Here is a 13,785-nt window from a genome sequence, read left to right as displayed (position 1 = left end):
AATGATTAGAGCAGGGCACTCCAACCCTGTTCCTGGAGAGCTACTGTCCTGTAGGTTTTCACTTCAACCCTGTTCCTAGAGAGCCACTGTCCTGTAGATTTTCACTCCAACCCTAATCTACCACAACTGATTCTAATAATTAGCTGGTTGATAAACTGAACCAGTTTAGTTAACTGGGGTTGGCGCAAAAACCTACAGGACGGTAGCTCTCCAGGAACAGGGGTGGAGACCCCTTGGAATAGAGTGACAATAGAGCGCTAAGTACCAGGCCATAGGCGACTGGCAGTTAGCAAGTTTGGTATGCTACTAATGACCATCAGCGACAAAGCGCAGTTTTGGAGAAGCCTAGTTACCGTCACATGGAATTTGACTGTGGTCATGACTCGGTAAAACGGTCACCGTAACAGCCCTAGCCAGGCACACTGGTTTGAGTGTGTCAAGAACTGCAAGTTTCCCGTGTGTATCAACAATGATCCCACGACCCAAAGGACATCCAGCTAACTTGACACAACTGTGGGAAGCATTGGAGTCAACATGGGCCAGCATCCCTGTGGAACGCTTTCAACACCTTGTAGAGTCCATGCCCTCCCAAATTGAGGCAAAAGGGGGTGCAACTCAATATTAGGATGGTGTTCCTAATGTTTTGTACACAGTGTATGTTACGGGGTGAAACCCCGTTTTAATGGACACATAAATCCCCAAAAATGGATGCTATTGCAAAATCGAATGCTTCCAACCGAATGAGTCACCGTGATACTTAAAACCGAAGTCGATACTGTCATTAACGTGATTCTTCAATAATTACATAATACTTGTTGGATGTGCCATTGGTGTCGGGTTGTTTAATTACACTGTGATATTTTCACACATCATCATCTGATCCAGGGAGAAATGTTCTGAATGACAGTCGAGTCAGAAACAGCTGTTGTAATAGCACATGCGATGCAACAACAAAACAAGTGCTGGAAAAAAGGTGTTTGCGAAGAATGTCTCATTCAATACGCCGGTGAATACAGTTGTGCCTGGATCCAAGTTGGATCCAATATCCTTGGCAAATTGATGTTGATCATAAGTTGTTTTCTGCTTTATTTGCAGCAAGGTCAAGTTAGATTTAACAGAGAACCCATCTAGGTAATGAGTTCATGTTTTCATTCCTCGGATTCGACACAGAGTCTACTGTGAAGGATAGTCTATTGCGCAACACCCAATGCTATTCCTATGAATTATTCTGGAAGTTTAGCCTACTTGGAATTGGCCTACCTTGAAAATCAGACATTTCCTGAATTTGGTGCTACATCTTGGCACTAATGTCCTTGTAATTATTGTAACCAATCTATAAGTTCACCTGCTCCCTTATATTTATCCCCAATTTCTTTTTTTACCCGTTTCTGTGAGAAATGTGGCCACTTTCGTTTGTTTCCCGCTGCTTCAATTGAAGGGTGTTGTGCTACTCTGTTTCTGTAAAACCACGTGTGGTTATTATGAGGACGACAAATCCTTCCAGTACAAAAGGAACCTGGTTTTTAGTGGCTTTCTCTTCATAAAAACAGAGCTGGTGAGATACAAATGGTGAGATTAATGCTACTGCTATTCATTGATTTATTATATGTGGCTGCGTCAGAAGTTAATAATAATTTGTATATCAATGCATTGACAAGGCCTAAAAATCCATTGTTCTTAAAGTGGTAATGGGGTCCTTGAAAATTACAATTACGTGCATGAAAATATCCCTGAAAGTCCTTCAATTTGGCTTGCCAATGTCTGTATGAACCCTGCTTAAAAGATGTATAGTCTCGGGCCTATGTTGTATAGGTGGTGTTAAGGGACAATTTGCATATATTCCTCTAAGTACAGGTATGTGGAACTGCATGAAAATCATTTTCATTTAGCTTCAAACCATTTAGAAATGTTGATCCTAATGTCACACATTGGCCCCATTATTTATAGAAAGACCAATGTATGTATCCCTTACCTTGTTCCCCCACCTTTAGTCCACTCAGCAGATCAATGCTCTCTGGTTCATCTTCTATTGTTTCCTCTTTGACTAGCAGCAGATCAGGCTTCCCATCCTCCATGTTTACTGACTGTAAGAGATACAGAGTGAGAGGATGTTGGATCCAGAAATCTGATATGAGCACCCTGCTATGGAGCATCTTCTGATTGGGCAATGAGGGATTGCTATGAGTACTATGCAAACATATTAGTTGATTTGATACTATGCAAACATGTCACTTAATTTGATTACTTACACTCTTTAATAGTTTTATAATTCAAATGCATGGTCAAGACCTGGGCCCGTATCCACAAAGCGTAAAATAGTAAGATTGCTGATCGTGTATCAGGTCCCCACCTGTCTATATAGTCTTATTCATTATTATCTAAAAGGCAAAACTGATCTTAGATAAGCACTCCTACTCTGAGGGGATTTGTGGATACAGGCCCTAACCTAATACCATTCAGACAGCAGTTCACAGTGGGTTTACCTCGGTGAGACTGTGTGTGGTCCTGTGCTGCTCAGCTGGTTCCTCTGTGAGTTCAGGAGGTATAGTCTGGTTGTCCTCCATGACCATGTTCTCCTCAGGGTTCACCAGACCCTCCTCCTTCCCCAGCAGCACCTCTAGACCCTCCTCGGGAAGAGAGAGGTGATACAGATTGCACAGACATACACTCCCTCATTTACGTACACACAGATAATAAACACACTTTCAACATGTAGTGTTTACCCATCCCCACTATTTTTGAGTCCTATACTGTAGTTACAGAATGACTTCATTGTTGTTAAACCCATCATGGTGGACATTAAAATGATGTGGGTAAAAACAAGTCAGCTATGATAAGTCAAAAGTCATCAGACAAAGTCACCTGACTAAACTATTTTTAGGTGTACAGTAGGTATACGTTAGTGTGTGGGTATGTGTAGGTATATTTAGTAAGTGTAAATTGGTTATAAAGCCTCGTCGGGTGTATGCAGAATAGGGTGAGATCAGATATTAAAGAGTGTCTCCGTAGCCATGTTTCCATCCAACTGAAGACACATTTTCATGCGAATATTCGAAAAACAAAATGCGCATTTTCCCACCAGAGATGCGTTTCCATCAAATTGACTTGTTGCGGATGAAAGCTGTATGTGATGATGTAGCGCACATAAAAATACCTTTTACAGTTAAATTCCATGTACCGAATGAAAAATACAAGTTAAATGGGTTTCCATCACATTTTCAACTCTATTGATGTTTTTCTCAAAAAAGAATGTAGGCAGTATGCCCACTCTGGTATTGGCAGTGCGCTCTAGCCAACAGTGCTATCTGCACACAGTTGGCTAGATCGCACATATAGCCTACATGATGAGATTATTATTACGGACAAAAGAGCGATATTATTTTGTATTTGTCAAACGGCAGCCAAGCATCCATCATCATGTCACCAGAATAAGACCCTCAATATTTATCGGAAAGGACCATCTAGTTCATCACCATGCACTTTCACCACCCTGTGAAATCCCTCATTTATTTCATATTTTGCCTAAACTGTTTCTGACAAGTTGTAGCGGGAGGACCACACAACATTAATGTTTCCACCGACATTTCTCGCATAATTGACTTTAATCAGTCACAAAAAGATCCCATCTGGTCTAGCGTACTTTGTTTTGTCGACATTTGGAAAGTTTACCGAAAATGTGTCCATCAGGCCCGTCGTTACATTTTTTATCCGGCATGTACTTTTCTCACATAAAAAGATTGGATTGAAACCTTGTTAATTTCAGTCTTGGAATGAAAAGTCCCATTTTATGTTTATTAAACATAAACAAGTGTTAAATAAACCATATGACAACATAATATAGCCTACACAGTACAAACACATTATGTAACAGACTTTTTAGGCTTATAATATGCCTTATATATCACAATGTCTGGATGCAATATTCTACCCAGGAAAATTCAACACTGAAATGTTTTACTCTCGTTATTCCAAATGCATCTGTGGATCTTCTCTACTGACAACGAAAATGAATCTTTGTCTCAGGGTTAGATCTAAGCTGTCGAGTGGAATGGTTACTTTCTATGTTATAGAGTGGAATGTTTTTTCTGCTTGTGTATCCTGAGATATCTCCTCTCAGAGAACCTTTTTCCGCAGTGCGTACAGGCGAACGGCCTTTCTCGTGTGTGGACCTTCATGTGGCTGGGGGGAGAACCTCTTCTCACACTGTGTACAGCTGTAGGATTTCTCCCCTGTGTGTACCCTCTGGTGCTTTTTCATGTCACCAGCCTGGGCAAAGCACATATGCCACTGGGTACAGCTAAAGGGTTTCACCCCTGTGTGAACCCTCTGGTGAATCTCCACCTTTTTGGGTCAGCTGAAGCCTTTGTTACAGAACACGAGGAGGAACTTTTTCTCTTTACTATTGCCTGATGTGGCTCCCCCTCCCCGAGCCTGTGCTCTAGCCATGTCGTTTGAGTTCAATACCCGATTGAAAAGGACGCGGCCGTGTGAATCGGAAGTCCCCATCGACGTGGACACTGGGTCGTGATCCCCGAGCGTGTATAAAGGGAAGAGGGTAGTGACATTTGGATTTGTCTCTAAGCTTCCCCTGTAATCTAAGAAATCTGTGCCCTGTGACTGTCTCCTAGGTGACTATCTGCATTCCATGCAGGAGGAGCGTCACCCTCCACTTTCCCAGTCACCTCATCATTATAACCTCCTGTGTGTAAGAGTCTGTGTCTGTGTGTTACAGTTAATGTCTTGGTGTCTGTCTGTGACTTGAGGATGGCATTCAGCGTTCCACTGACCTCCGTGATACTGCGCCGGGTCCTGGGCTGCATGGCTACAGCCGCCTCTCCAGTCTGGATGTCTCTGCTGTGCCGTAGGTCATCCTCTCCTTCAGACCTCTCCTGCTTAACCCCAGGACCTGCAGCCTCTGCATCTGTAGACTGACACAAGAAGAGAAGAGGTTATTACTGGTACAGGAGTTTAATTGGATAACAATGTTGTCAGGAAGTCTCACAAGCTCCCATGGCATATAAATAAAGATGTTCATGAATAGGGGAGCCATTGTGAAATAAAGAGGCTACATTGGATGTACATTTGATCTAAATACTATTATACGAACCTCTATCACGATAACATGTTGGGTTGTGGTTCCACTCCCCTCATCGACAGTGATTGGTTGGTCATCTCCCCGTGTATTGTGTCCCACTGGCTTCACAAAGCTCCTGTGGCCTCCAGTGAAATGTCCTTCACCTGCGAGAGTAAATTTGGGGGGGGAGAAGTGATTAGGTTAGGGACTGTCAATACTCAACTATATATTGTACACTATTGACACGTCTAGAATTGGCAAGGATGTAAAGTAACACTTCGCATAACTTCGTATATCATGCCTCATTGTATTAAATTATTAAATCATAGGAAATGCATTAAACATGAATCTAGTTAGAATATGACATTGTGTCTTTGTGCAAGAAATTATTGCATACATACACATCTACAGTCACACATGTGCAGAGGGGAATGGGGCGAGAGGCACTGAGCCATCTATGAACCGCGGCAGGCCGCGCACCTCGGGCCTACTGCAAAATGTACCTCTTGCCATTCCTCTGTATCGGTCGAGGATCTTGACACTACTGGGACGACTGGCAACGACGCGCTCCCGTGCCACCTTCAGTTCCAGTAGTTGTAGTTTCCTCCGCAATCCCCTGTTTTCTTTCTGGCTTTGAGTGATTTCCAATCCAAACACTGCATAGTCGTCGTCTACGAGTTTACAGATTTCTGCCACGGCTGCATTCGCAAGCACCTCCATGATGGAGGCTATTTGAGTGTGAAAAACCATACAGTTAGAGTTGGCCATTGTAGCTAACGTTAGCAGCTAACTAGCATTACCTAGATAACGTATATCAACAAAGACTGGTATCCAACGCGAATTAAATACTACGTGGGGTAAATTTGTGATGCTGTGCAGTTAAATTAGTCATAATCTTAGATCCATGGTGTTAATAAACCTCTAAATAAAAACGCTAACGTGAAAATTGTTCTTGGTCGTTTACTTCCGTTTACATGGATGATTGGCGTCATAGTTCAAAGGTTGTGACTAAATTAAAAGAGGTTGCGCTGGTGACGCTCATGAAACCAGAGGAGCGTTCAGTTTGCTGCACGTTTGCTACGTTGCAGAAGGGTTTGTACTGAACAACACGTTTCCCCAAAACGTTCGTGAACAGACTTTGAGATACGTTTGCTCCGGTTTGGTGGGAGTGACAAGGTGTGCCATAAAGCAATAAGCGAGGTACTGTATTTAAAGGGCAGTGGCCATGCTGACAGTGTTCACCAAACCACAACCTCACCCCCTCCACGTTTTCAATTGGTCATTCTGTACAGCAATTATTAATCAAAAATACTGAACGCAGCCCAGTTTTAATCATAGTAGCAAATTGAGTTACAAAACCATGATGCATCTGCAAAAATCATCTGTTATTCTGAAGTCTAATATGCCTAGTTTATGGCACTGTGTCTACATTTTCACCCAAAATTCTTATCTTATTGCGTTAAAATTAAGTCGTAATACAATTAAGTTATTAAATTAGATAACCTCATGGTTTCACCCATGGTTGTAAAAAAATATGTAATGGCTCAATTTAGTTCTTTAACACTTAGATAAACTTAAGTGGAATTTTTATTCCTGGTTTAATGTTGGTAGATGTTATTTACAATAATATTTAAGGGTGCCATTACTTGTGAAACCTTGATTTGGAGGACATTGATTTTTAATTAAATCAATAAATGATTTTGTTGGGTTCCATTGAAACATGAATAAAGTATAGTATTTTTCACATGTTGTTATTTTGAGTTTCTCTCTATAATTATATTGTTTATATTTTTTAAAGTATTGTTTGTGTATTGGCAGTAATTTTGGAGCCCACTGTGTGTGTGTGTATATAGTTATATAATAAGTATATATAAGTTAGAGATGCACGATATATCAGTGAGCATATCAGAATCAGCCGATATTAGCTAAAAATGACAACATCGGCATCGGGCCTGATATCTAGTTTAAAGCCGATGTGCAAAACCGATGTCAAAGCTGACGTGCATACCTAGATGATGTAATGACGCCACGAAAAATACAGTGCTACACAGAACAAAAGCAGAAAAATACTAAGCGCACACTTCCAACAACTAAACAAGTTCAAGTCAAGCAGTCATTTGAAAGAGTAAGAACATTTCAGCGAGACAACTCAAAGGTGAAATCCATTAACGTCAAGATAATGGAATTCCTTGCCCTTGACAATCAAGGGGATCATCTGTTGTGGATGATGTTAGCTTTCGCCGACTGGTCGAGCCCCGGTACACACTATTTTTCAGATGTTGCCCTATCGGAGTTACACAGTATTGTTGAAACGTACATCTATGAGCTACTTGCTATGGGCGTCACTGCTATTAGCTTCACGACTGACATTTGGACCAGTAATGTCAGCCCCATAGGCATGCGGAGTCTGACAGCACAGTGGGTCGACGAGGATTTCGTACTGAGGAAAGCTGTATTGCATGCTCAAGAATGTGCCAGTTCACATACCGCTGCTGCCATTTCAATGGCATTTGAGAACATGTTTGAAACACACTAGCTAGCTCCATTCGAACTGACTCAAGAAATAAGCTCATCAACTGCGTCTGCAGCAGACGTGATACCCTCTGTCATGGCACTGAAACGCCTGCTCAACAAAACTGCCGACACAGACAGTGGGGTTAAAACTTACAAAAGTACTCGAGGCTGTGAACAAGTGATTTGGTGGCATTATCTCTGAGCCTCTTTACGGTGTCACCACCATGCTCGATGCTAGGTACAAAGGCCGCTACTTCGATGCAGACAAGAAACAGGGTTTACGTGAAATGTTACATACACAGCTGGCCAAGATGGAAACGGACACAGTGACAGTGTGCACCGAAGAAGAGATGCCATGGACAGACAGGGCTGAAACGTCACTGCTTGACATGTATGATGAAATACTGGTTGAGAATGAAACGACTGAACAACGAAACAGCACAGCAAGTAAGTGAAAGAAATAGGTTTTGATTATGTTTTACTGGTAATGGGGACACGTAAATTAGAGGTCGACCGATTATGATTTTTCAACGCCGATACCGATACAGATTATTGGAGGACCCAAAAAAAAGCTGATACCGATTAATCGGCCGATTTCTTTTATTTATTTGTAATAATGACAATTACAACAATACTGATGAACACTTATTTTAACTTAATATAATACACCAATAAAATAAATTTAGCCTCAAATAAATAATAAAACATGTTCAATTTGTTTTAAATAATGCAAAAACAAAGTGTTGGGGAGAAGAAAGTAAAAGTGCAATATGTGCCATGTAAGAAAGCTAACATTTAAGTTCCTTGCTCGGTGGTTCCTTTTAACATGAGTCTTCAATATTCCCAGGTAAGAAGTTTTAGGTTGTAGTTATTATAGGACTATTTCTCTCTATACGATTTGTATTTCATATACCTTTGACTATTAGATGTTCTTATAGGCACTTTAGTATTGCCAGTGTAACAGTATTGCTTCCATCCCTCTCCTCGCTCCTACCTGGGCTCGGACCAGGAACACATCGACAAGCCACCCTTGAAGCAGCGTTACCCATGCAGAGCAAGGGGAACAACTACTCCAAGTCTCAGAGCGAGTGACGTTTGAAACGCTATTAGCGCGCACCCCGCTAACTAGCTAGCCATTTCACATCGGTTACATCAGCCTAATCTCTGGGGATGATAGGCTTGAAGTCATAAACAGCGCAATGCTTGAAGCATTGCGGAGAGCTGCTGGCAAAACGCACGAGTGCTGTTTGAATGAATGCTTACAAGCCTGCTGGTGCCTACCATCGCTCAGTCAGACTGCTCTCTCGAATCATAGACTTAATTATAACGTAATGACACACAGAAATATGAGCCTTAGGTCATTAATATGGTCGAATCGCGAAACTATCATCTCGAAAACAAAACGTTTCTTTTTTCAGTGAAATACAGAACTGTTCAGTAATTTATCTAATGGGTGGCATCCGTAAGTCTAAATATTCCTGTTACATTGCACAACTTTCAATGTTATGTCATAATTACGTAAAATTCTGGCAAATTAGTTCGCAAAGAGCCAGGCGGCCCAAACTGTTGCATATACCCTGACTCTGCGTGCAATGAATGCAAGAGAAGTGACACAATTTCACCTGGTTAATATTGCCTGCTAACCTGGATTTCTTTTAGCTAAATATGCAGGTTTACAAATATATACTTCTGTGTATTGATTTTAAGAAAGGCATTGATGTTTATGGTTAGGTACACGTTGGAGCAACGACAGTCCTTTTTCACGAATGCGCACCGCATCGATTATATGCAACGCAGGACACGCTAGATAAACTAGTAATATCATCAACCATGTGTAGTTATAACTAGTGATTATGAATGATTGATTGTTTTATTATAAGATAAGTTTAATGCTAGCTCGCAACTTACCTTGGCTTCTTACTGCATTTGTGTAACAGGCAGGCTCCTCATGAGGCAGGTGGTTAGAGTGTTGGACTAGTTAACTGTAAGGTTGCAAGATTGAATCCCCGAGCTGACAAGGTAAAAATCTGCCGTTCTGCCCCTGAAAAAGGCAGTTAACCCACCGTTCCTAGGCCGTCACTGAAAATAAGAATGTGTTCTTAACTGACTTGCCTAAAAGGTGTAAAAAAATATTATTTTTTTATTGAAAAAAAAATAAATAAAAAAATAATTGGCTAAAATCGGCATCCAAAAATACCGATTTCCGATTGTTATGAAAACTTGAAATCGGCCCTAATTAATCGGGCATTTCGATTTATCGGTCGACCTCTAATGTAAATACCAACAAAATAACTTTTTGGTCAGAGTGGTGTTGTGTGTGTGTGTGTGTGTGTGTGTGTGTGTGTGTGTGTGTGTGTGTGTGTATCCTTTACTTAACTAGGCAATTCAGTTAAGAACAAATTCTTATGTACAATGAACCCGACTAAACCTGGAAGACACTGGGCCAATTATGCGCCGCCCTATGGGACTCCCAATCACGGCCGGATGTTATACAGCCTGGATTCGAACCAGGGACTGTAGAGACACCTCTTGCACTGAGATGCAGTGCCTTAGACCGCTGGGTCCATGTGTGTGTTAACTATTTAATTGTACTAGAATGCTTAAAAAATATTGGTTATAGGTATTGTTTTTTTGGGCACGGAAAATATTGGATATCGGCCCAAAATGTAATATCGGGAAGTCCCTAATATTAGTGTTTTATTTTTCATTAATGTTGTCCACTTTGACATTGCGCATGTTGTATCTCTATCACTGATCCATCCACGACTATAGCAACACATCAACAATACATAGGCCAATATCCAGCTATATCCCTCTTATTACAAATGAGACTCATTATAAATGGGAGTTGAGTGGCACAGAATGAAAGTGCAATTTAGCTGACAAATGCATGTCGTAAGGGATAATAATATTGGCTCCTGGCTGTCAGTCGGGTGGTAAGGGTAGGCAACAACATATCTGCCACACTGATCCTCTACAAACTATCATGGTCTAAACACACCAAGAAAGTTGTGAAGAGGGCACGACAACACCTTTTCCCCCTCAGGAGACTAAAAAGATTTGGCATGGGTCCCCAGATCCTCAAAAGGTTCTACAGCTGCACCATCAAGAGCATCCTGACCGGTTGCATCACCGCCTGGTATGGCAACTGCTCAGCATCAGACCGTAAGGTACTACAGAGGGTAGTGCGTACAGCCCAGTACATCACTGGGCCAAGCTTCCTGCCATCCAGGAAATATATACCAGACTTAAGAAGGCAGAATCACTTTCCATAAATGTATCCATAATGGAAAGAAACTATTTATTAATGTGTACCCTCCCCCATAAAAAATATGAATGTGTACGCTCCAAATTCATATGATCAAACGTTATTTGATTGCCTGAACAGCATATTGTTAGATATAACTGTTATCCTACATTCTGTGATCAATTTGAAATTGAACCAAATTCATTCATAATGATCAATACAAATTCACTTGGTGACCACCGATTCTATGGGATGCCATCATTTTTTAAAGAACACCTTTGATGCAGCTGCATTTGCATCTGGGTTGAATAAATCACAATAAAAAAAAACATCAGAATTTGAAATGTTAACTGCATTAGAGCGTTCTCAACACAAACTATTTTCAGACCAGGTAGCGATGACTATTTCCAAAGTCAAGACAGAACTTCATTTAATGATAAAAGTGGGTTTGTTAAAAATCGTTTAACCTCGGATAACCTCCGTCGACTATTACAGAGCCTTCAGAAAGTATTCACACCCCTTGACTTATTACACATTTTGTTGTTACAGCCTGAATTTAAAATGTATTAAATTTTGATTTTGTTTCACTGGCCTACACACAATACCCAATAATGTCAAAATGGAATTATGTTATTTGACATTTTTACAACTTAATTCAACATGAAACGCTGAAATGTCTTGGTTCAGTAAGTATTTTGTTATGGCAATCCTAAATAACTTCAAGAGTACAAATGGGCTTAACAAGTCACATAATAAGTTGCATGGACTCACTCTGTGTGCAATAACGGTGCTTCACATGATTTTTGAATGACTACCCCATCTCTGTACCCCACACATACAATTATCTGTAAGGTCTCTCAGTCGAACAGTGATTTTCAAAAACAGATTCACTGGGCATTCCCAAAACATACGGTATGTATATAGATCCCGACTGATCCAAGAGGGCAACCGTTTACAAAGATTATCGCCAGAGAGTTTCATCTGGAAGCGGCGATATGGTGTAGAAAAACATTTGTGAATACATTTTAAATTAATCAACTGGTGAGATGTTTTATGAGAAAACATTGTTCCATATCACCTTCCAGTTCAACTGTTCTCCAAAACCTATTAGTTCTCTGTTCCAGATGGAAGTGACCGCAGGTGAACACTTGTCGATCGAGTTAAGTTTGGAGTAGAAAGTGGAGACCAGGCCAACAGATTTGGGAGTATTCAAAAGAGTCTCAACTAGGGGATGGGTGGCAATAAGGGGATCACAGGATACTCCGTATTCTTTGAAAGCCAAGCGGAGCATAAGGGGGGGGTCCCTGGGAGATTATATGATTCTTTGAAGTCTTGAAAAGTATGAAGACCTGAATTGTCACTGAGGATGAAAATATTTCTACTAGACAATTGATGAAAAACAAAGGGTTTTGAGCCCGATAAGTTTAGGTTATTGTCCATAATGGAGAATGGCTCTGAAAAGGGAATGAGATCATGAGATATGTCTGTTGGCCTGTCTCCACACTTTAACTGCATTATCAATTATTGGACCCATTCGGAGACGTATAGATTTTTGCATAGAGCCAGAGAATAAGAGGCATTGTAGCCTAATGGGTTTCATTAATTTATGGGTATTTTCTGTTGAAAACAATTCCTATTAGTCTTTGATGCAGGGTTTGATCTAAAATGTCAGAAACTATCAAGTGGAATGGTTACTTTCTACGTTACAGAGTGGAATGGTTTTTCTGCTGGTGTATCCTGAGGTAGCAGCTCTCCGAGAACCTTTTTCCGCAGTGCGTACAGGTGAATGACCTTTCTTCCGTGTGGGCCTTCAGGTGCATCTTCAGCTGGTGCTGCCGGGAAAACCTCTTCTCACACTGGGGGCAGCTGTAGGGTTTCTCCCCTGTGTGGACCCTCTGGTGCCTCTTCAGGTTGCAAGCCTGGGCGAAGCGCATGTGACACTGGGTACAGCTGAAGGGTTTCACCCCTGTGTGGATCCTCTGATGGATCTCCACCTTCTGGGAGCAGCTGAAGCCTTTGTTACAGAACATGCAGAGGAACGGTTTGTCTTTATTTTTGCCCGATGTGGCTGCCCCTCCCTGCGTCTTGGCACTTTGGTCTTTTGAGTTCAATACCTGATCGAAAAGGACGGAGCCATGTGAATCGAAAGGTCCCAATGACGTGGACACTGGGTCACGATCCCTGAACACGTGTAAAGGGGAGTGAGTGTCGACATTTAGATTTGTCTCTAAGCTTCCCCTGCAATCTAAGAAATCTCTGCCATGTGACTGTCCATCTCCTAGGTGACTATCTGCATTCCATGTAGGAGGAGTATCGCCCTCCACTTTCACAGTGACCTCATCTACCACTATAACCTCCCCTTTCTTATCTAGGCACCCTTCAGAGTATACACTACTACTGTACCGGTTCCAGTCCCCTCTAAACAGATCAGTCTGTGTCTCTAAACCCAAGGATATGTGGTCAGGGTCCATCTCTGTAGAGTAAGAACAAGACAGATCATCAATGCCAGTGTAGAACGCATCACCATCTCCACGGGAATTAACCGTCCTCTGGCTCTGGTGAAATACTGGTAAGTACTCTGTGCCAGGAGCAGCCAGTGGCCCCAACCCCAGTCTCTCTGGGTCTGATCTGTGGTCAGATCCTGTGTGTAAGAGCCTCTGTGTTACAGTTAACGTCTCTGACTTGAGGACGTCGTTCAGCGTTCCACTGACCTCCATGATGCTGCGTCCGGTCCTGGCCTGGGGCGCAGCGTAAGCGGCAAGGTCCTCCGTGACTACAGGGTGCACCACTCCAGCCGCTGGTCCAGACTGGATGTCTCTGCTGTGCTGTGGGTCCTCCTCTCCTTCATTCCTCTCCTGCTTGACCCCAGGACCTGCAGCATCTGCATTTGCAGACTGATAAGCAGAGAGGAGGTTATTACCGGTACTTGAGTTGAATTGGATAACAATAT

At 41.8% G+C, this 13,785-nt stretch overlaps 2 protein-coding genes across 16 annotated transcripts in view; one reads left to right on the top strand and one right to left on the bottom strand.

Moving 5' to 3' along the window:
• The window catches only part of LOC118361889 (zinc finger protein 235-like), a 274,869-nt gene that overhangs the window by 48,886 nt on the left and 212,198 nt on the right, over positions 1-13,785 (top strand). The window lies entirely within an intron of this gene.
• The window catches only part of LOC118361907 (Wilms tumor protein homolog), a 76,082-nt gene that overhangs the window by 9,093 nt on the left and 53,204 nt on the right, over positions 1-13,785 (bottom strand). For 2 of the 7 annotated variants that reach the window (XM_052485305.1, XM_052485303.1), the window contains exons 2-5: positions 5,108-5,238; positions 4,788-4,928; positions 2,484-2,627; positions 1,973-2,084 (exon numbers count right to left, since the gene is read on the bottom strand). The exons of 2 other annotated variants lie outside the window; for them this stretch is intronic. In XM_052485305.1, coding sequence (XP_052341265.1) covers positions 1,973-2,084; positions 2,484-2,627; positions 4,788-4,928; positions 5,108-5,238 — 528 coding nt within the window. Of the gene's footprint in view, positions 1-1,972; positions 2,085-2,483; positions 2,628-4,787; positions 4,929-5,107; positions 5,239-5,577; positions 5,783-11,227; positions 13,730-13,785 lie in introns of those variants that run through there. 3 more of the 7 variants (XM_035742130.2, XM_052485304.1, XM_052485306.1) reach the window with 3 other exon arrangements.

This window comes from Oncorhynchus keta, chromosome 29, assembly GCF_023373465.1.
Source record: "Oncorhynchus keta strain PuntledgeMale-10-30-2019 chromosome 29, Oket_V2, whole genome shotgun sequence".
In the NCBI taxonomy this organism is placed as follows: domain Eukaryota; kingdom Metazoa; phylum Chordata; class Actinopteri; order Salmoniformes; family Salmonidae; genus Oncorhynchus; species Oncorhynchus keta.
The sequence above is the reverse complement of the archived record's forward strand: the minus strand, read 5'-3'. Positions and strand labels throughout refer to the sequence as shown.